Below are 21,838 nucleotides of genomic sequence, written 5' to 3' on the forward strand. Positions count from 1 at the left end.
TATCAACTTGAAAACTTAAGCAAAACTTATTGAAAAGGCCGTTCCGCCTTTTTTCTACTTACGACCAAGTTACCGATGACGACAGTAGCTAAGAAGAATGGTATACAGGAGACGTCGCCGACCAGCATGCAGTCCCACATAGACTCGATCCACTCTCCGCACAATACTCGGAAAACGATCATAAAGGAGTGCATGAAGTCAGTGAAGTTCCATCTGGGTAGATCACCGTCCGGGAAGTAGTCGACGTGATCGGTGTAATTCTTGCCGAAGAGCTGCATACCCATCACGGCGAAAATGAAGATGATGATGATCAACACGAACGTTAGATTACCCAACGCGCCCACCGTTCTGCCCATGATGGAGATCAGCAGATTCAACGTAGGCCACGATTTAGCCAGCTTGAACACTCTCAACTGAAAGAGATCATATTTTCGATATAACTCGTACGATTACTCTTAAAATAATTGCTTATCGAATAACGCAATAAAAGAGTGACACTCACCAATCTGAATGATCGTAATACTGACAGGCCTTGTACACCTTCGAGACCCAACTCCAAAAGTGAAAGAGCGACGATGATAAAATCGAAAATATTCCAGCCCTCTTGAAAATAATATTTTGGGCTCATCGCTACCAGCTTCAGAGTCGCTTCGATACCGAACGTCGCCGTGAAGAACTAGAATTTGAATTGGATCATCAGCACAATTGTAAATTATTAGACGTGTACATATATATTTTTCTATAACAATAATGTATTTGCGTGTATGGCAATACTCACGTAATTGCCAGACTTGAGTATTCTTTCCATATCTTTGTCCATGTCGTGGTGATCCAATGCCATGAAGAGCGTATTGACGACGATGCAGAGTGTGATAAAGAGCTCTACGAACGGATCAAAGACCAATAGGGACACGTACTTTTGAAACTCGAGCCAAAGCCAGCAGCAATCCCAGACGCAAAAGATGTCGATACAACGAAACATTCCGGCCAATAACTTGTCCTTGAACGTAGGTTCTTCATCGTCGTCTGTCGGAAAGTAATAGGTCGAAACTGTAACGCGCGTTAGTAATTTTGTCTGGCACCACTCTTTTTGGGGAAAGAGGTTTTTCTTTGGTCAGGCTCATACTTCGAGATCACAGATTATATTTACAGGCAGGCAGACAAGCAGAAGGCGTGGCGAGAAATTAAAAATGACATATGCACATACGGAATAATGAATCGCGTAAATCTGAATAAACGTACTTAATATTTAATACTAATAGTTGCAAAATATCTGCATGAAAGTAAAATATCTTTTAATGTTTTCTTTCTTTATTTCTTTATTTTTTTTGTAAATACTGACATCGTTACATTAACATCGCTATGCTGTTCTGCAAATTTAAAAAAAAATTGCGGATTATTTTATTTCTAAAAATTGATACTGTACAACTTAATACAATTTAATAAATTATAATTGATATATTTCGTACGATATGCAAATTCACGCAAGTCGCTAATATAAAACTGAAAAATGATAAATTTTAAACAAATATCGTGCATTAGCGGCGCGAATAATGTGCAATGCGACATAATATAACTACATTACAGCATGCGCGCGAACTCAACATTGTTACAATTATTACGTTTTATACACACACAAAAAATGAGGTAATTTTATTTTAATACTTTCGCCACATAAAAGATTATAAGCTAAAAGCTTATAATCTTAGCTATTAAAATATTATAATAATAGCTGTTAAAAGCTCGTTATGTGTTGTTTTCTTAAAATCGGCAGTAAAAAATTATTATACAAGAACAATTTTATTAAACTTGTTGGTTAGAAGATATAAATTTTGTTTAAGTTTTTAAAAAGTATGATTCTGCAGCGAAAGAATTAAGTGTGTAATATAAGCAATTAATGACGACCAAACGTCAACGTAATTACGCGAAATTCTTCTGAACTCAAATATTTTACAACGAAATGCAATTAACAAACAATATCACGCACGGCTGTACATTTTTCAAACAAAGCGGTGGTGTTATATGCGGTCTTTAGGGAAATATTCTCTGTTTCCACGCGGATGCTTACGTCAACGACAGACGTAGCGACGTAGCAAAAGTAATTTACAACTTTACGTGCAAAAATTCGAAACTACATCACAAGTGATCAAATATCTTTTGCGAAGACTAATAACGCGTCGATGAAAATACTCGTTTCTATTTTCGAAATATGCTGATATTGCCGTATTGTGCACCCGAGACAAACACGATAGTGCCCTTCAACGCGGTGGTGATGCAGGTGCAAAAATATTGAGTTTAACCAAAATCGCTGCAGTTTTAAATCGAAAACCAAAGATAAATAAGATTTCTCAATCATCGATGAGAATAAAAGAATGTTTAAAATTATTAAAAAAATAAATTTTGTTACAATTTCTTTCAATTCATAAAGAAAAAGAATGACAGAAGGAAGGAGGAAATAAACTAAATAAAATATAAAATTAATATTGAATATTTTTATAAATATATAATATATATGTAAAATATTAATTTAAGTGTTAAAATAGTATATTATATATTAAATGAAATGAAAATTACCGAGCATTATTTATGATTTATCGACGATTGAGATAATCTGAAAAAAATTGAAGCATGAAGCGACCAGGATCGTGCAGCTGCGGCGAAAGTGGTAATCTGTGTCACATCGCAGGAAACGAGCAAACTCTGTTTCCCCAAAAAATGCTTTCACCGCCCTCAAGGGCCCGCGGGCCGCAATCGTGTCTTTTTCTCGTCGCATCACGCTGCTCAGAGAGACAATATCCTTTTTATATTATTCGCCATTTAAATGCTTGTTCTCCGTTTAGCAATCGCTGAGACGTGTATCGATCCATCGTATGTAGCGAACCGCATCAATTTACACGCCATGCTCAATCGTAAACAAAAGTATGTATAAGGAACACGAGCATGATCTTAGCTGCGCCAGCTGGGATGAAAATCAAAAATAAAATTTATTCGTTCTACTATGTACAAGGCGCGCGGCCCAGAAATGTCCAGCAAAACAGTATATTAACGCAAGGGAGTAGTATGACGAGAGATTTTAAAACCACAGTGTACATCGAACGGCAGGATGCTCACACGATAAACAAGATATATACATTTGCGATAGGGATGAACAGAAGAGAGAAACTTGAGGAAACTTGATGAAAGATGCGGAAAGGGACGCGATATTACCTCCTTGTTCCGGCGTCTGGCTCTGGCGACCGGCGGCTTGCTCGATTATGTTGTTCAGCACCATTACATCTGCGCAAGAATGATAAGATCGAAGTAAGTTTGATTGCTCGGGAGAGCCTGGAGCTATATTCGCTAACTAGTTCGCAATCTCACCCTTCATGTCGACCACGGTGTGCTGTTGAGACGGTTCGATAAACGGATTGTCTTGTTGCTTGGTCTTGCCCATGGGATCTTCCTCGGAAGTTTCCTGAAAATTTGAAATTGTAAACACCTGGATCGCTACGTTATGCGTCGTACGTTCGAATCTGATGTAAGGCATCAAATCTTTGTACATTGATAACTGCGGCATTTTTACGTAAATTATTGCTAAGATCGATACTATTAGTCTGCAATAAGGATTGAAACTGATAAGAATATATTCTGCAACTATACAATTATGAATAATACAGACGTATTTTCTACGAAGCAAAGATTTAACGTTTCTGTAATTTAGCAAACTCCGAAATATTCTATCTTCAATTAGGTCGTCTATTTCCCCGAACAAATCTCTCCCTCTATTTTGTATGATTATTATACTTGTGAGTTTCTCAAATTTAAAAATCACTTACGAAATGATAAGTTTTCTGATTGGTGTCCGTAAGATGGCCATTGGCCGGCGTAGTCTGTTTGTTGTTTCTATTCCTGAGAATCTGCTCTTGCTTGGTGATCTGCTTGCCGATGCTGTCAATGCCGCGGATACCGGGGAAGGCTAGGTCACCATGGGATGTGTAGGAGAGCCGCGAGGCGTGCGAAGTGTAGGACGAGTGACGCGAGCCGAGATTCGCGTAGTACACCGGCACCACGATCGTACCGTTCTCCTCGGACATCGGTGTGACCGCGTTCGAGTCGTCGGCGTAGGGCAGGTGTTCCTGGGCGTCCAAGTACGTCGACAGCACGAGGGGCTTCCGGTCACCGCCCGGCGGTACGAAGCATCGGCCACGACCATTGCGTATCGTGAATTGGTGGCTGCCACGGCTGCTGCGGCGTAGATTGAACGGTGAGCCGGGTAGGCTCAGGCTCGCCTGAAATTACAACAAAGCGGACCACCGCTTTTTTCTCTCTCTCTCTCTCTCTCCCTCTCCGTTCTCGGCCCTCTTTTTTGGCAACCGAGGCGAGGGCCAGCCGGAAAGACATCCTTCTCTGTCCTCGACGATATGATTCCCTTAGGACGATTGTGACATTTCTCGCGAAACTGATCGCGACCTATCACAACGCTTAACGGATCAAAGAGTCACGAGCTGTGATACGTGAAGATTTCAGCTGGCATTGTTTGAAATAGAATAATAGATTTTCGACCATGGTCTTATTGGCTGAATGCAAAAGCGATATTTAGAAATTTAAAAGATTTATTTATTTAAATTTAGATGATTATACAACAGGTAACTCTTCGAACACAATCCCGCTTCCCTACTTTAACTAATCAGTTACGAAATTGACCGAACACGATGATTGACCGGTAGTATATATATATATGTATTGAGCTGCCTATCTAGTTGTCTTTCTAAGTAAACCGTGAATTAATTCTTCCAATGCTACGCGCGACATTGATTGTGCTTCGTAATTAATTAAAAGAGAAAAGATTGATCGCTCAACGAGACTTGTCTCGATGATTGCTCGCGGTGGATCATTATTACATAAAAGACGCGACACGATCGATCATCGGTGATGATCCGCGCTTGTCTCGACTCAGGAATGGAAATCCGTGAGGATGAACGGGCGCGTGATAACATGCGCGATTCACAAGACATCGCCTGAAAGCTGCGAGTCGTAACGCGCGAGATATTGATGAATGGCGTCTCGAAAATGGTCCTATGGTGCTATTTAGTGTACGTACGGTCGGTGCTGACAGACACACGTCGTGACACACGTACCTTCCGCAGGCTTTCCTGGTAGGCATAAGTAAACTGGCCATTAGCGGCGCGAGGGACCTTAAGAAAAAAACAAGAAAAGATATCTCCTACCAAACGGCTCGTAACGTGATCTAATGTGTACACCAACGAGGCACTCGAAATAGGTATGGAGTATCACATAACACTTGCAGAAGCACACATAACACAATTGTAGATGGAGAGGTGGAGAAAGAGAGAGAAGAAAGAAAAATACGGCTATGTAAAAGAATATTTTTGTCGTAGTGTGTGAGTGGAGAAATTATCGATTCTGGTAAAGGTCTAGTACATGTGTAGAGACACGAAGATCGGCGGTTACGTCCGCGATCGAATTGCGTCAATTAGAGTGATGCATATTAGCATACTTGAAAACAGTCAATTTTTCACGTTACCTTTTAATTTGAGACTTGCTTGTTTGTTAGATAAAGAGAAATAAAGAGAAATAAATAGAAAAATTAGTCCATTGAAATTTTCGTGTCAGGTAAATAGCGTTTTCGAGCATCGATATTAGGCAATTAGCCGATATATTTCGTATCTCCGTTAACTATTAATCGTATATACTAAGCATATACTTCTCTGCATGCATGGCTCGGTAAAATAGGATTGAAACGTATGTTCAGTATGCGCCGTGTCGTTATACGGCTGAAATTCAGTGTCCCGCGCGTTACTACCCGCAAACGCAGGATCGAGGCAGCGATATTCGACACATTGAAACTGTACGATATAACTAGGGCGAATGATTAACGGGAGAGTGACAGGCTCTATGCGTAAAGCAACCTATCCAAAAGGGTTATGACATCATAATACGAGCAATCGAGATACGCAGCGAGTCCCAAAAAAGATTTATATGAATAGCAGAGCGTTGATTGAATTAACCGAGAATTAACAGTTTCTTTTCGTCAAAATTCGATTAATGTAGCAGTAGTGAAAATTCAATCATTAAATTATGGAGAGTAATTACGTGGATACAAGAATTTAATGTTTCTTGTACATTTGATAAAGATCTAGATAAAAAAATTTCTTCGAATTACAACTCCCAAATTGGTAGACTTTTTTGGGACATCCTATATATGCCAAGCATGCTACAGAGCGGCGGATGTTATAGGAAGGCTCGACTCGTCGCGATTTTTTTTCTTTCTTTATGTGTTCAAAACATATGATTAAAAAAATAATCAAGATACGTTAGGATTATAATTAGGAGGGATATACAATCCTGTTGAATGTATTTTGCTTTCGATTTTATCTATTGGATATCTGCGTACCAACAGTAATAAATTATTACCAAGTTCGCCTAATTGCCTAGATTTGTATTCGCCATTCACCGAGTTTGCCCTACTGACCTAAAAAGTCTCTCCATCAACCGGGCTAATAAATATAATGCATCATCAGTCGAGTCCTATGTTCCGGAAAGCGGTGATTTCGAACTGAAGCAGCCGATATTCCGATATTCGCGATTTCAATCGCAGACTATCGACGAGTCGAGTCGGATTGAATAGCCTCGCATAAGTTGCTCTCGTAGGAGCGAGGTCGGAGGAGGGGGGGAGATCGTGAGGTTGATAACAGGGCCACGATAGATTACGACGCGTAAAAAGGTCGATATGTATATATATCGTACATTATCCAGCCGGATACTTACGGCGCTGACTTTCCGCACTTTATTGGCAGCGCTGTGGTTGTTGTTGATCTGCTTGATGTGCCTCTGATCGCCGGCGGACTCGATCGAACGTATGCTCATCTTCTCCTTATTGTTGTCGTCGTTGCCCTTCTCCTGGCCGACGAATAGCTCGTAGCTGTGACACGAGAACTCCGACGGGGATTTGACGATCTGATTTGCAGCTTCCGTGGCGGCGGCGGCCGCCGCTGCTTCGCGCGCTTCGTGCGCTGCAGCCCTCGCCGCGAGCTTATTCTCCTTCGCTATTGCAGCTTCCTCGGCTTCCTATTAACATTAATCGATCGTGTCAATTCTTCTAATTTAACAATTCACGAATCTTAGGCCTAATTTTGCGAAATAATGAATTTATTTCTTAAGAAAGACTCTTCATCCTCGGTCGATGAAAAGCTTCAATTGGTATCTCAACATTTTTCTTCTAAAATCGATTCCAGTATCATTTACCCTCATAGCTTCTTCCTCGGCAGCCTCCTCCTCTTCCGCTTTCTTCTGCAACTCGTCGTACGACATCGCGACAATAGCGAGGATCAAGTTGACAAGATAGAAGGATCCAAGGAAGATGATCACGATGAAGAAGAGCATGTGCCACGGTCCGGCCGATCTTAGCACCAGTTGATACAAATTCTCCCAATAATCCTGAGTCATGAGACGAAAGGCAGAGAGCAATGCCCAACCGAAAGTGTCGAAACTCGTGTAACCGTAATTCGGATTAGTACCGAATCCTTGTAAACACGTGTATCCAGGAAGGCACTGCCTGTATTCGGAGAATATTATTTTTTCACGTACTCTTTGCATCGGTATCGCAAATATATGTATATTTCCGGAAGAACTTTTTCCACTAACGTTGGTTCTTTCTCTTAATGGATATATTAATCTTAAATTCGTTTAGCTAACAGTATTATTATAAATAAAAGCGAATTATCAACTTACCCCGCCCCCGATGAATTTCCACATAAGGGTATATTTTTAGCCTCGTCCATGTACCAATTACCTGTATAAGGAAACGATTTAATAATCAGATATGCGACTTAATAATCGATTATCGAAAATTAATTTTAAAGAAGACTTCTCTTTGTAAAACAACCATTTAGTACAAATAATAAACGCAGCTTATTTATTGCATTTGTTTAAAGAGGTATTATATTGAAATAGTTGAATTAATCTAGATTGCTAATCATATTTTGATATCGTCAATCATAAAAACGCTTGAGAGACCAACGTCACAAAGATTTTATTCTTTTATTGCAAATAATATTTAGATTCCTATTTTTACAAGCTTTAGACTTGTGTTTTTATTTTAAATTTAATTTTACGAAGAACCGCGACTTACTTTCGTTATTATTGAATCGAATCCAACTCTCGTGGGTGAGATTACCCCAGGAGCCGTCCTCAGGAAAGTTCTTTATACATTTTTGCGTGAGGACCCCCATGTAAATCTGAAGACCCATCAGCGCAAAGACGGAGAGGGAGAACATCGTCAGGATTATCACATCGCGCAGGTTCTTCACGGATTCTATCACAGCGCCGACAATGGTTTTCAGACCTAGACAACGAGAACAGAATAACAGTAGATTCGTAGCGTAAAAATATACAGTAATAGCGGCGGCAACCTGGAGAAATACCGATTGACTTGTCGTGCGAGAAAAGGCAGTTTAATTGAGGCAGGCATATGGATAAAATGGGAAATGAACATCTTTTTCAGAAGGCTCGATAAAAAAAAAGAAAATATAATTTTAAACTTAAAATTAAATTTTTAATGGAGAAGAGCAACACGACGAACGCGATTTTATGGATAGCGACACAGAAATTTGTCTAATATTATATTCAGACGAGAGACCCGTTCAATGCACAACCTACAGCTTACAAGATGAAAAATGAAATACATGAAGGCCATCAAAAGCATATTTTTTACGATAAATCGCTTTATACGATATACGATCAAATTTTCTCTGTCTCCATCCACTTTCAAAGCAGTTTCGTGCATCGAGTTCGATAGTTCGTTTCGCGGAATCGGTGGGAAGAGCGAAATTAAGGGAAAATGGGGAGAAAGCAAACCAATGTAAAATGAATCGAATTTGTCGGGATAAATATCGGGCGGACGTATACTGTAAGAATACCGGGTGACAAACGGAACGATGATGCGAAGGGCGATACAAGCTGCAGTAAAATGGAACTGTTGTAGATGTGTGATGAGATACGGAAGACGTACACAGCGATCGCGCAAGTGTTGTCTAGAACCACTATGTATTTGCGTCTACGACCATTTCTATATTCTAAGCATACCTGGTACAATAGCGACAGTCTTCAAGGCTCGGAGGACTCGAAATGTCCTGAGAGCGGCAAGGTTGCCTAGATCTATGCCCATCGTCACATAACTGTAATACACCCGAACATCACACACATTACAGTGATACAAACAAAAAGATAAAACAAGTTAGAGAAAATCGGGGCGGGGGTTACGTAGTTACGCAAACGGTTACTCGCTACTTTTCCTATTTCCTACCAAAAAATCTGCACGAACTGCAATGTGTACCGTAAGGTAGCTATTACTGCATGCACGATTCAATGTAACATGCCGCGTAGAACTTGCCACGGGTTTCGAGATTGTTTTTCCAACGTATCTCCCAAGCTTATTTATTTCCGTCAATATTTTTTTTCTCTTTTGAAGATACGATTAAATTATTTTTAGCACTGCTATGTATATTTAATTTAAATAATATTATATTATTCTTTATTTTTGCAAAAAACGATCTTTCAAATTCTTGTTCTCTCACTTGAAAAATATAGTACCGCATTAAAAAAATTTCAAGAGTTTGCTCCAACAAGTACTTTCGACTCATCGAAGTAGAATAAAATCGATCTGATTCTTGTTTTCTAGGTTTGTCATCAAAATGAAAAAAACTAGATATTTTGAAAAAAATAATGACGATATCTCAAATATTATGAAAGATTGTGCTGAATCTCGTGGCACGCGATCTCGGCTGTGTTACGAGCCGCAGTTGAGTACTCGTTTATCGAGTGAAACGTATACACGTATCGATCATCTATGAACAATTACTGAAGTAAGAATGTATGTATAGATATGTACTAAACTACAACAATTAGTCAACTGACTCGACGACTCGACGTAAGAGTACTAATGTCTAATCAACGTATTACGAATGGCAATTAAGAACTCCTTGTTTAAGATCACTAAAAGAGACAAGAAATAATACTATCCCTATCTAGATGAACTAATTTAAGTACCTAAAATATATATATAAGTACACCTCAGAGCGTGTATGCGTGTATGCGCGTTCGTGTCTGCGTGGATTGTGAGGCATAATGAACGAAGATCGAATATATATATATAGATATATAAGTATATAATCGATGCTACGAAAGTCTTACGTTAGCGTACTCAACGGATCTAGCGGAGAAGTCTACTGTCATAACCTGGAAAGATCTAACTTGATACTAATTAACGTTTCGTGAATAACTCTTCAGTATACACTTCCGATCTAAAATTGCCAATTCAAAAATTGCGATTTTGATTACCGTATTTGTCGTCGTAACATGATTTAGTAATCCACTTCTTTTTCTATTCTGTTAAGAGCCAATTGATTCATTTAATTCGACACTGTTAAAATAACTTATAAATAGTTTCTGTAAAAGTCATCGTATATGCCATAAATTATTTCAAGTCCGAAGGAAATAAGGGTCCGATAAATTCTAGTCTTCATAATAACGTTTCTTTTTACGAGGTCGAAGTAATTAGCACGATGTATAATTTATAAAAAGATAAGAGCGATACTTGGGCACTTCCATTAGTATCCACAAAATCTCCACGACTTTTTCTCGACAAAATGGCGACGATCCTTTTGTCCACCATACTCTACCGTATACTCCGTTTTTTTTTATTTTCCTCTTAATTTTTCTTTCTTCTTGCCTTTCTCTCTTTAAGAAGAATAAGTTTTAACTACTCACGCTAAAGCTATAACTACGAAGTCGAGCCAATTCCATGCATCTCTAAGATAGGTAAAAGGCTGCAGAATGAAACCCCTCGCCATCACCTTAACGGCGGACTCAAATGTGTAGATGCCCGTAAATATCACTCTGAAAACAACAAACACATCACTCAGCTGTTTAAATGCGCCTCATGTGATTCTCTCTACCACCTAACACGCTTAAAATCGCATGTGAACGGTATTCTCGCGCAAAAATGTGATCATAGCCATAATACTACAACTCGTTAAAATATTTCCACCGCTCGTAATTATTTTCTATTCCTAATTATTACAAACATATATTTACTATTATATATTTACATTGTGTAAATCTTACGGCAGTAGAACTAATCTATCAGTAAACTCATTGTCAGAAACATGCTAGTGATGAAATTACACATTAATTAGCATGATCACTTTCGCCAGCGAGACTAATCGCATCTAAACTCGGCGTTAATTTCTGACATCTATTTAATCCCTGCAAATAATCTATTGGCATCTATATTTCATTGTATAGATTAACTACTATACTCGCATCTCAGGCACGGTACACGCGAACGAATTGCTCACGCGAGAAATAGTCAATAAAAAAAAATAGTTTATCACACTTAACCGTAATATTTCAATTAAACACAAGAAATATGAAAATATAAAAAAATAAAATAATAAAAGTCACGTTTCCAATTCTTCATTTATATTTATAACATTAATGCTGACATATAATAGTTATTTATCACTAAAAAGTTTATCTTAAAAAGTTTACGTATTATTCTGTCAAATTTTGAGACATTCCCGACAATGATATCCGCAGCAGTACACTGCATGTTGAATCGTTCGCGCGATTTGTTACCCGTCGCCTAGTGTGCTATCTCTAAAGAGACTAATACAAAACTTACCAACGGAATACAATTTATCACAGTCTCTACTCATATATTAGAGCTATAACACGTAGAACATGTAGAACATTTCTTCAAGTATCTATACAACACAGGTGATCACGCCGTAAGCCTTCGATGAGATTTTTTCTAGTTAAATAAATATCGAAACAGCTAAACGTGGCAGTGAAAAAGACGAGTTAAATTTTGAAACTCAAAAATAAATAACCGACGACGATAAACGCATCTCCAGCTTAGGCACATGTTGGTAGACTAAGCTATATAAAGTTACAATTATTTAATGACAAGCTTTTAAGTGTGTACCACCCCAGTCATTGCAGAATCCTTATATATCGTAGAAAATAAAAACATTTTTGTTCATTTTTCTTACGTATCGTTTGCGTTTGCAAAATGCGACAATGAAATTTATTTGTTGAATTTATTTTTTTCTTCTTTCGTGAAGTATTGAATACTTCGAAAACTGTTATTCGAAAACTAATCAAGAAAATAGATAAATAAAATCTAATTAGACGGATAATTCAATATCACCATTGAGATGAATAATATTAAACGATATTTAAATAATTGCATAATAATCACTAGCGTATTTTGTTGTAAATATTAAATGGGGTTGACAACGTCAATGTGATATTAATTTTTAATATGTAAGCAAATACACACTCCTCAAAATTAAAATCATTTCAAATCAGTGATAGAAAAAATACAATTTTATCTATTTTTGCAAGGAATAATCGTAGAATCATTTTCAAAAGAATATTTTAAAATCTAAAGACTTAAAAGAGTCTTTAACTAGATTCTAAAGATTTTTTTAAGAATTTAGATTTAAAATGCTTTTCTAAAAAATGGTCATTATTTTTCGCAGAGTTATGTAAATTTATACTTTATCATATTTACTATCAATTGAAAATAGGAATTTAATTTTGTCCAGATGTGTGCTTTACAGATTTAGACCAGTGTTTAAAACTTTTAATTAGAGTCTCTTCAATAGTTTTATTTCTGATAAGAGCGAAAAAGTTTGGCTTTCCGCTTGTTACAAGTACTCGCTCATCCATCATCGTCGATAAAGTCACGATTCGCAAATAAAAAACTGCGAGAGATATACTCACTCGGTGGACTCGATGGCGGGCGTGGCGGTCATGATCATGAGTATACAGTTAACCAATATTGTAGTGATGATGAAGAGGGAAAAGAGCGGATGGACCAATATATATATGGCCACCCGCCGTATAGGATTGAACGGGTCGAGCATCCACATCGCGTCCGTCGCTGAGAATCTGAATATATCCTTTCCCTTGCTAATGACGACGAAGGTCTACGAACAGACACATATCACAAAATTCATTCGATCAGATATTACGAGTAAAAATCCAGAAATAGATGGATAATCGTTTATGAAAATCGTTATTAGTGTTAAAGTGTTGCGGATTTAATGTGCTTTAAAAGTAGAGACATTAATTAAAAATATAGCTTTCAATGAGATCTCGTATTAAATAATTGTCTCGGTTTAACTATAAATAAAGAGATTTTCTGAACATAATAATAATGTACGATCAATCATATCAGATAATTAATCGACCCGCAAAAAATATATTTTTTAATTTATTTTAACATGAGTTTTTCAACTTCCGACTTCTACGGTTCTACGCGCTTGTAGACTTAAATTATAAAAGATCTCGATATAGATGTACGGCTTTTAACGCACCATTATAACCGTAAAATAGTTACACAAAGCAATTACGAACTTGAAAGCTAAAGTTTCAAAATAGCTACGTCAGATGCAATCATAGTGAGCGGCCGCTCGTTAGAACCCACTCTAATGTTCCGCATCTCGCGAAAACTCAGTTTTCTCTAAAAGAGAGTTAAGCTAATTAGTGCATCAATGTCTGGTACCCTTTGATTGTGGTAGAAGCTATCAATATCCTCGAGAGGTGTGGAGGCCAACTCGGCTGGAAAATCGTTGTGCATTCGGACCGGGATCGACGCTCCCTGCTCAAACATTGGATCCGGCTGAGGACCTTCGTCCTCGTCCTCGTCATCATACCGTACCTGCGAACGAGATGCTCGTAAGATTATTTCTACACGCGCATTTTTTCGCCATATCGTTACGCCGCGGCACTTTGCCTAAGCAAAAATTATGTTAGAAATCTTCGCAGAGAAATATTATCGCAAGTAATTAAAATATAAAAGATATATCATTGTAATTCAAATTCTATCGAGAGAACAGAATTATTTGAGTGATTGAAACATTCCTTTTATCGAAGCGAATATGTCAAGGATATATGATGCCGAGAAAAAAAAACTGATCTCGCCCGCTTATCATACTTGAAATTTTATCAAAATTCTTTTTAATGCGTTTCATTATTTTCACATTAAAACCGCGTACAGAAAATCAAATTGGGCCATCGCATATATCACATTTCATATTCGAGCATGAAAAGTAAAAATAATCGAGCAATCGATGATATAAATATTTCCAAAATACCGCGATTTCTTCGACCGTAAATTAAACGGACAATAGGTTTGGCTATATGTACAGTTGCATTTCTATATTCAACGATGACTTATCGCGTAATACAGAATCTAATACAAAATTAATTTTCAAATATTTCAGAGTAATTCTTCATTATTCATGACACAAGAATGTCGTATATAATGTAAAGAAAAAAATCGAGATATAACAGAAATGCATATTACGAATATCATGAAGCTTTTCTCCAGTATTATATAAATACATTTTAATACAATTATGTCTATATATTTTTATATATAAATACTAATTATTTAATACTAATCATTGTCAAATACTAATTTTGTTAACTCAAGCGCAATCTTTTGTAATTAATATCTTAGTATTCTTTTGTATTGTAAAATATTTGATGCGAGATTTTTTCATGAAAATGTGCCTTTAAAATATATATTTACGAGCACGGCTTGTAGCACGGCTAGAAATATAAACTTGACCGTATAGAAGGACGGAAACCATATGGCAGCGTATGTAGAACGCGAACGTGAAATATTCAGTGCCGTCGTATAAATATTCGAACAAATCGCTTCTTTGGAAATATTTATCCGTGTACTTTTCTAAGTGCACCAGTTATTCATAACCCGCTTTTAGATGAGCTCAATGCGTTGTACCGCATCGTCGTTTGCCTGTGCATCACAAAACAAAATCTCAACCGTGTGATTTAGTGAAAACGGTATAGTAAGCGTATTGCGTGCGACTATATCACATATTCCGAACGAGTGGAAAATCTCGTTATTCTCAGAATGGCCAGATATCCGAAGCAAACTTACTGAGTCCCGTGATCGCTGATACAACTCGGAAAATTATCATTACGTTAATTATTGTACTTTAGCTAATAGCTTGCCACAATAAAATCACGGCAGTGTGAAAGGCGAAGCCAGTAGAATACTGATGTATTCACGCTGCAAATTTGATCGGTGCTAAAAACGGGTCGTGAACATACGAACCTGAAGAAGGTCCACGCGATCTGCTCGACTTTGGCCCCTCCTACGGCTCGAATCTCTGACAAGTCTTAATTAGAGATACTATTCCTATTTTTTCTCTATGCCGACTCGACTGATACTAGTTTGCCTAACGCTCTAGACTCTAGACACAATAGCTCTATTCTAGTCTCTATCCGATCTCCGCCGTAGCGGAACACAGTAACCAGTCTTCATCTATTCAGGGCACAGTCGCGCACAAATTGGTATAAAAGCGTATGCATGGCAAATAAATGTCTCAATCGAAATAAAGCGCTCGGTATATCTCTCCCCATGGACCCCGGAGCGTTCGTTCGTATTCTATGTTTATGCGCTTATGTAAATTTATGCGCGGTGAATTTAAGACCTTAACCACTAAACGATCCGTCGCCGACATGTTCACTTCGCAAAAGCCGTAAAATGCGACAAAATCCCGCAGATGATGGATATGAGATCCGTTCAATCGATCTCGGGATGCGGTGTGATGCATCTCAATTGCGGTACCTTTTAGAATTACGTGTCAGAAATTTAGGTAAGTGTCCTATACCTAAATAAAAGGCTAAAATCCATGTCTAGATGACTAGGTCTAATTGTAAGTTGCGCAAGCCAAGTGTCTGCCGAGCCCTGCGCGCGAAAGCTCTAAACTCGTGCTCGTGCGTGCCGAAAGTTTCGAAACTCGTGGTCGAATCTCGAGGGAAACTCGAGCCGGAGTCTGACCCCGTACATTATCGGATTTGACCACGAGGCTAGGAGAAGCATACAAGCGTAGTGCGCGAGAAACGCAGGAAATCGAGTTCCCGTTCTCGCGCTCGAACTTGACTTTCGTCGGGAATCGGGAATAACAAACACGCCGTGAAGGCGCCGACGGAGATTAAGATGTTCCGAGCTGTCTGCCGATCCGCCGCAGAATGGCAAAGTTTTCTCCTTATGGAACTTCTTATTATCGCGACCAACTATAAATCAATACGATTCCAGAGAATGCACACCGCGTGGCTGTGCGCGACTCGCGCACTTTGCTTTAAAGGCAGCTGAGACAATGCGCGCTGGTTCATCAAGAAATAAAAAAAAAACAGGATTTTTTAAGAAAGTCAGCGTAAGCGTTGCACGTATGGCAATACGATCTGTGTAAGCGTCACCAGGCGACCGCGACCTCCGCTCGAAATATTTATGTCGTACGTTATACTGCGCATCTCCGTATTGCCACTTCGTAGGCGTCTCTTGGTAGCGAAACTTTTTAAGACCGCGCTCATATATCTCGTCAGAAATTACGTATTTTAATTTATTACTTGAACGCAAATATGCACGAGTTAGGTGCGCTGGAAGCGGTCTTTGATATCAGATCCTATGGTTTAATGCATCTTTAACGTGTATCCTTTGAATCATTGCGCAATCGAGTCTGGGATTAATTGTGACAGTTTTAATAAAATGTTGATTCGCTTGTCAAAAGCAAAAGAATTTTGGTACATTTGCGAGAGATGTATATAGAATTACTCATCTCTCTCGGCGTTTACAGCACTCGAGAGTTCGAAACATCGCGCAATTATGTCGTCCCGTTACAGTTAATCCCAAGTTCTCTCCTACGAGCGTGTTATAAAGCGCTTTCAAAGCGCAGAGATTCTGGAAGCAACAAATATTTCGAGGGAAAGCCGCGCGTTAAAGCGTAAGCATAGCTCGCTCTCGATTGTAAGACGTCAAGACACTTGCCAAGGAACGTATATTCGTGTATTTGCAAACAACCAAGGGGCTTGCATACAAAAGCACGCTGCTTTGTATCGTGTGCGTGTTTGCGTGTGTGTGATGTGTGTGTGTGTGCGTGTGCAAATCGTGAGACTTCATGTTCTTGGCCACGATGCAATATCCAGAAGAGGGGATATTCGCGATCGCGATAAGAAAGATACTCGACATTGAGATATCACGGAGGCGAATCGCGCCTGTTTCCGCTAAGAATAGTCCCCAAATTAATTAATCAAAACGTTTCGAATTCAATGCCTCGCGGATTAAACTTGCACATCTTTGGTATCTGGTCGATATATCGATTTGGGATGATGACGCTCGGGAATCAATATACACCGTGGCACGCAGAAAACTAGGGATTGAAACCTTTATAACTGCGACCATCTAATCCAATGAATACAAATTCTTCTTTAATCAATTATAACGTTCGAAAAAGAATCAGATTTAAAAATCGTAAAAGTTCCCGAGATTGTTACGACCAATTTAAGATATCAGAAAAGATATTGCGCCAGAAAAATTCGCGGAAGATAGCATTTAAAAAAATATACTATTGTTTTATTTTATAGTTCAAAGGTAACAATAATAAATGATTATGTAATATTATTTTAATTTTATTAGTCCCTTTTCTTCCATTTGCTCATTAATCTTTGATATTTAAGTATTTGCCCTCAGGAAATGTTATGAGGGAAAATACTTGAATATAAAAAATTAATGAACAAATGAAACAAAAGGGACCAATAAGATTATAAAATAATTTGTAAATTAGTAATTAACATAAGTAAAATCTGTGTAAAATTTCAATATATGTAAATGCAGCTTCGAATATGCTACGAAGGTGTGGAATCGTTCGCGACTATTACCGAAAATATCGATTTTTCCTCGACATTCGCGGGGAACTGAAAAGTTCATTATTCTTGTTTTCAATCCCTGCAAACAAAATGCAAGCAAGTATTGTATCGTATGTGTGGCGTTGGACAGTGAGTGAGTGACGCGTGTCTAGTCGATCGATCGGCCAAATGCTGCCGAGTGAGGAAAAATCGTGAGATCGTGTGCGTGTCTGTTTGCGCACGTGTTCATGTTCACGGTGTGCATGTGTGTGTGCTGTATATATATGTATGTCAGCATATATGACGTGTACATGTGCACGTGTATATGTTAGTAAGGTAGAAGAGTCGGATGTGAGATAGACAGAGTGGTATTACTTAGCGTGACGTAACGTCTTACTTCTTTTTTCTTTTTCTTCCGTCCATAACCTCCCTGAAATTGGAGAAATGGAGAAACAGTCGTTACACACAGAGATACAGAGAATACGGGGGAGAATCGGTGAATGAACAGAGTAGAAAAAAAAACCAATATGCCAATATGCGGTAACAAGGGGGTGAGCACGATAAGATGGGATCAGTCCGTAGCTTTCGGGAAAGTAACAACTGGATCGAGCGAGTTCAGAAAAGAAAAAGAGAAAGAGACAGCGAGAGAAAGAGATTAAAGGGATAGATGGCAAGGAAGGGAGAAGAAACACAATGTTACATCACGACATAGACACACGACAGGAAATACATAGGATTAGACAAGCCGAAAAGAGGGTTTCCAAGCACATGAAGTTTGATCAGGACTGGATTAACTGTTAGAAAAACACGGTTCGTCTGGGAATTCGGAGATACTTTTCACAGAGAATTATAGCCCGAGTCGTTGTCAACTATTTTAAGATACTTTGGGAAATTTTGCTAGTATGTGAACTTTAAAACTTTGTATATTCTTCAAACGTTTGATTATAACGTAGTTTCTGCTACAATTAATAGGGGAATGCAATAATTTATCTGTCTAAATATCCTAGTTAATTCACAAACTCTTTGCAATATATTTAAAAAAATGCAAAAATAGAAAGTTGATATATTCTTAGATTTTGAAGATTTATTACAGAAAGAGAGAGACGAATTCGATGATAATCCAGTCTTGATCTCGCTTCTCTCTCTCGTTCTCTCCTTGACCTTTCATCGCTAGAGTATAATACAAGGAGGCAATAAAAGGAGAGGATTTGCTCCTCTTGGGAAAGTAATTTTCAAACAGGGCGATCAATGTTGAACGATAGACGCCGTGGAGGAGGAAGGTTAATAAATAAATCCGCTCCTTTTATCGGCGTTGCTGTTATAGCCGTGGGGCAAATTAGGATCGCTAATTATAAGGATGTAAGGGACTCATTCGTTGGGGATTTAACATTAATACACTTCTCCGTGATAATCATCTCCCATCGCGTGACACTCGCGCGTTATTCATTAACGCGAGTGCGACGAGAAGAAAGAGTGGAGGTGGCCACGATACATGAGCGATATTCACGCACATAAATAATGTATATATGTATATATATTTATATAATATTTATGTAAGTATCTATGTATAAGTAGGCACAGAGAGATGAGTGGCACTGCAGACATCGAGCTTCGTACGTGACATATCTTTCGTAACACACACACAGTACTCGACGACAGATATATGTATGTATATGTATGTATGTATATATTATATATATAAACAAAAAAATGAGTTTAAATAGTCGTCAGTAGAGAGATAGTTACATCCTCACTACGATAAATCAAGCGAACAATCAACGGGACAATCGAATGGATGAGGGAAACAGATGAATCTGTTGCAATTTGTCATATGTAAGAGAAGAATGGGAAAGAACAGATTTCGCATACGGCGCTACAGCTAGGCATAGGAAAGTTAACGATAAGGCAACTCATACTTAAGATCAATCAATAAAAAAATGGAATATATCAAAGAACATAATATCTCTCACAGAACAAAAATATTCAAATTGAATACTGCAATCTAAAATTTTGTTAATATTGATGTATACCTTAAATCTCGTTGTTTGTTTATTCAAATAAATTGAATTTTACATCAAGTGCATTTAAAAAGTGCGGTACTGTTTTATTACTCTTGATATTTTCGAAAGCGTATTTTATTCGTTTCATATTCTGTTTATTCTCTACTTGTTTTGTTTGACTGCGTACTTATTTCATTAATTAAAAATGTTTTTTTCGTTGAAATGTTTTATAAGAAGAAATTTTAGTGAAGATCTTTTATAAGAATGAACGTAACACAATCTTAAGTATGAGCAGCATTTAATGCGAAACTCTTAGCGCATTTACACAAGTGCCTGTGGGCGCAATAGCTATCAGTTAAGAAATGAATTTTTCGAAAGCTCTAAGATAATTTGTTGTGCAATAGGATTTTCAAATTAAACTAATGTTACATCTTTTTTGTGAAGACTTTTAAATTTTTATTGTTACATTGCTCGTCTCGTATGAATAGGTATGTACACATGAATATGTACAAAAAGGACAGTAATTATACAAGAAAATTAATCGATCGCACAATCGAGCTTGGCGGGAAAGTTAGCAGCGTCAGATAAATGTACCCGCTAACGTTAATCAGTATATGACTAACTGAAAAATTATACAACGGATAACAACAGACTCGAAATAGCGAGTTTGGAGAACAATAAGCATATGTACAACGAACATTTACGCAAAGCATATCTTTGGAATTATCCGCTAACATCTTTTTAGAGTTCAAATAATATCTCTTCGAGACTTCCGTGAAATAATTCGGAAGGATCTCGGAATGCCTGAACGCGATCGTCATGGAACGACCACGTAATTTATTTGGCGCTACTTAAGGGGTATCCTACGAAGTACGCATATGACGAATTATGTGTCGATGTAGTTAATGCGCGAAGAAAATTAGAAGTACGCGATCGTGCGACGAGCGCATACGGTCGCGTTCATACCTCGCCTTCCGCTCTTCTCTGCTGAAGCTCCTTCTGCCTGGCCTCTTCCTCGGCGATGCGAGCCTCGATCGCTGCCAGGGATTCCCGCGTGAACGGACGGAACAAACTTCTTTCTTCCTCTGATAGAGAGTCAGAATCTTCGGACATTGTCTAGGCTGCGCACAGCTGAGCCACCTTCCTGCGAATGCGAGTCGCGATCAGTGAAGAAACTATCACACATTACACTAGGTAACATAAGAACGGATGAGATAAAACGAAGAGATAGACGAGGAAAGAAGAATAAACAATAATATAAACCAACATAGGTAAATCGAAATCGTTATGTCTAAAGTAATTCTGAGCATTCGAAGCTCGATTATCCACTCTGTAGATAGTGTAGATTAATGAACGATGGACAACACCGTGGGATCCGCGAAGCTGTTGAATAATTACGAAGAAAATAAAGTAAGAGTGGAGTAACTGTACGAAACAAGACGAAGATGAAAAATGGAATGTGATCTATTGGTAAACCGGACTCACTTTTGATCGGTGCTAACAGTTCCTGAAGTGTAGTGTGCGCGTGTCCCACGACGCGGGGGGGTAGTAAAGTTGCTGCTGCGGCTGACGGGGACGACGGGTCCGGTGCTGAAAGCGGCGCGACTTGCCGGCTACCGGCCGGTTCCTGGGCGTCGTCGATTCCGGGCGCGTCGTGCCGACGATGCGGTCACACGACGCCGTTACGTACGGTCGGACGGATAAGGGCGCTCCGTGCAGCACGTCGGTTGCCGATCTGCCGCTGCTTTTGCTCTCCCTCTTCTTGTCGATCGCCGTCACGCGAGTACTGCTGCTGCTGATGCCGCTGATGCCGCTACTGCTGCTGCTACTAACGCCGTTGCAGTCGCTGGTGCTACCGCTACTTCTAGTTTTGTTGCGGATCCTGTTGCGGATGCTGCTCTTGCTGATACTGCTGCTGCTGCTGCTGCTGCTGCTACCTGAATCTCGTTCCAACGAAATGGCGACGAGAAATGACGAACGCGCTGCGGCAGTGCGTGCTATGTCGGGGACCGTCCAACGCGAACCAAGATTTTTCATGTCCGACCTAAGAGGAGTCGAACAAGCGCTGCGTTGCGATAAGACCGAAGATATCGTAATTCTGATGTTATCCA

General features: G+C 38.8%; 1 protein-coding gene across 15 annotated transcripts in view; it reads right to left on the bottom strand.

The window, feature by feature from the left end:
• Positions 1 to 21,353, bottom strand: part of Para (sodium voltage-gated channel paralytic) — a 48,908-nt gene extending 27,555 nt beyond the window's left edge. For 4 of the 15 annotated variants that reach the window (XM_071789471.1, XM_071789472.1, XM_071789469.1 and 1 more), the window contains exons 1-16: positions 21,213 to 21,353; positions 20,694 to 20,871; positions 13,574 to 13,729; positions 12,790 to 12,995; positions 10,768 to 10,896; positions 9,085 to 9,176; positions 8,132 to 8,344; positions 7,732 to 7,792; positions 7,246 to 7,555; positions 6,769 to 7,068; positions 3,816 to 4,268; positions 3,361 to 3,454; positions 3,208 to 3,276; positions 779 to 1,050; positions 503 to 676; positions 63 to 413 (exon numbers count right to left, since the gene is read on the bottom strand). In XM_071789471.1, coding sequence (XP_071645572.1) covers positions 63 to 413; positions 503 to 676; positions 779 to 1,050; positions 3,208 to 3,276; positions 3,361 to 3,454; positions 3,816 to 4,268; positions 6,769 to 7,068; positions 7,246 to 7,555; positions 7,732 to 7,792; positions 8,132 to 8,344; positions 9,085 to 9,176; positions 10,768 to 10,896; positions 12,790 to 12,995; positions 13,574 to 13,729; positions 20,694 to 20,840 — 3,027 coding nt within the window. In that variant the 5' untranslated portion in view covers positions 20,841 to 20,871; positions 21,213 to 21,353. Of the gene's footprint in view, positions 1 to 62; positions 414 to 502; positions 677 to 778; positions 1,051 to 3,207; positions 3,277 to 3,360; positions 3,455 to 3,815; positions 4,269 to 5,117; positions 5,175 to 6,768; positions 7,069 to 7,245; positions 7,556 to 7,731; positions 7,793 to 8,131; positions 8,345 to 9,084; positions 9,177 to 10,767; positions 10,897 to 12,789; positions 12,996 to 13,573; positions 13,730 to 18,124; positions 18,158 to 20,693; positions 20,872 to 21,212 lie in introns of all 15 variants that reach the window. The other 11 variants (XM_071789463.1, XM_071789460.1, XM_071789461.1 and 8 more) reach the window with 6 other exon arrangements.
• Between the last annotated feature and the right edge of the window lie 485 nt (positions 21,354 to 21,838).

This window comes from Temnothorax longispinosus, chromosome 9 (assembly GCF_030848805.1).
Source record: "Temnothorax longispinosus isolate EJ_2023e chromosome 9, Tlon_JGU_v1, whole genome shotgun sequence".
Lineage (NCBI taxonomy): Eukaryota > Metazoa > Arthropoda > Insecta > Hymenoptera > Formicidae > Temnothorax > Temnothorax longispinosus.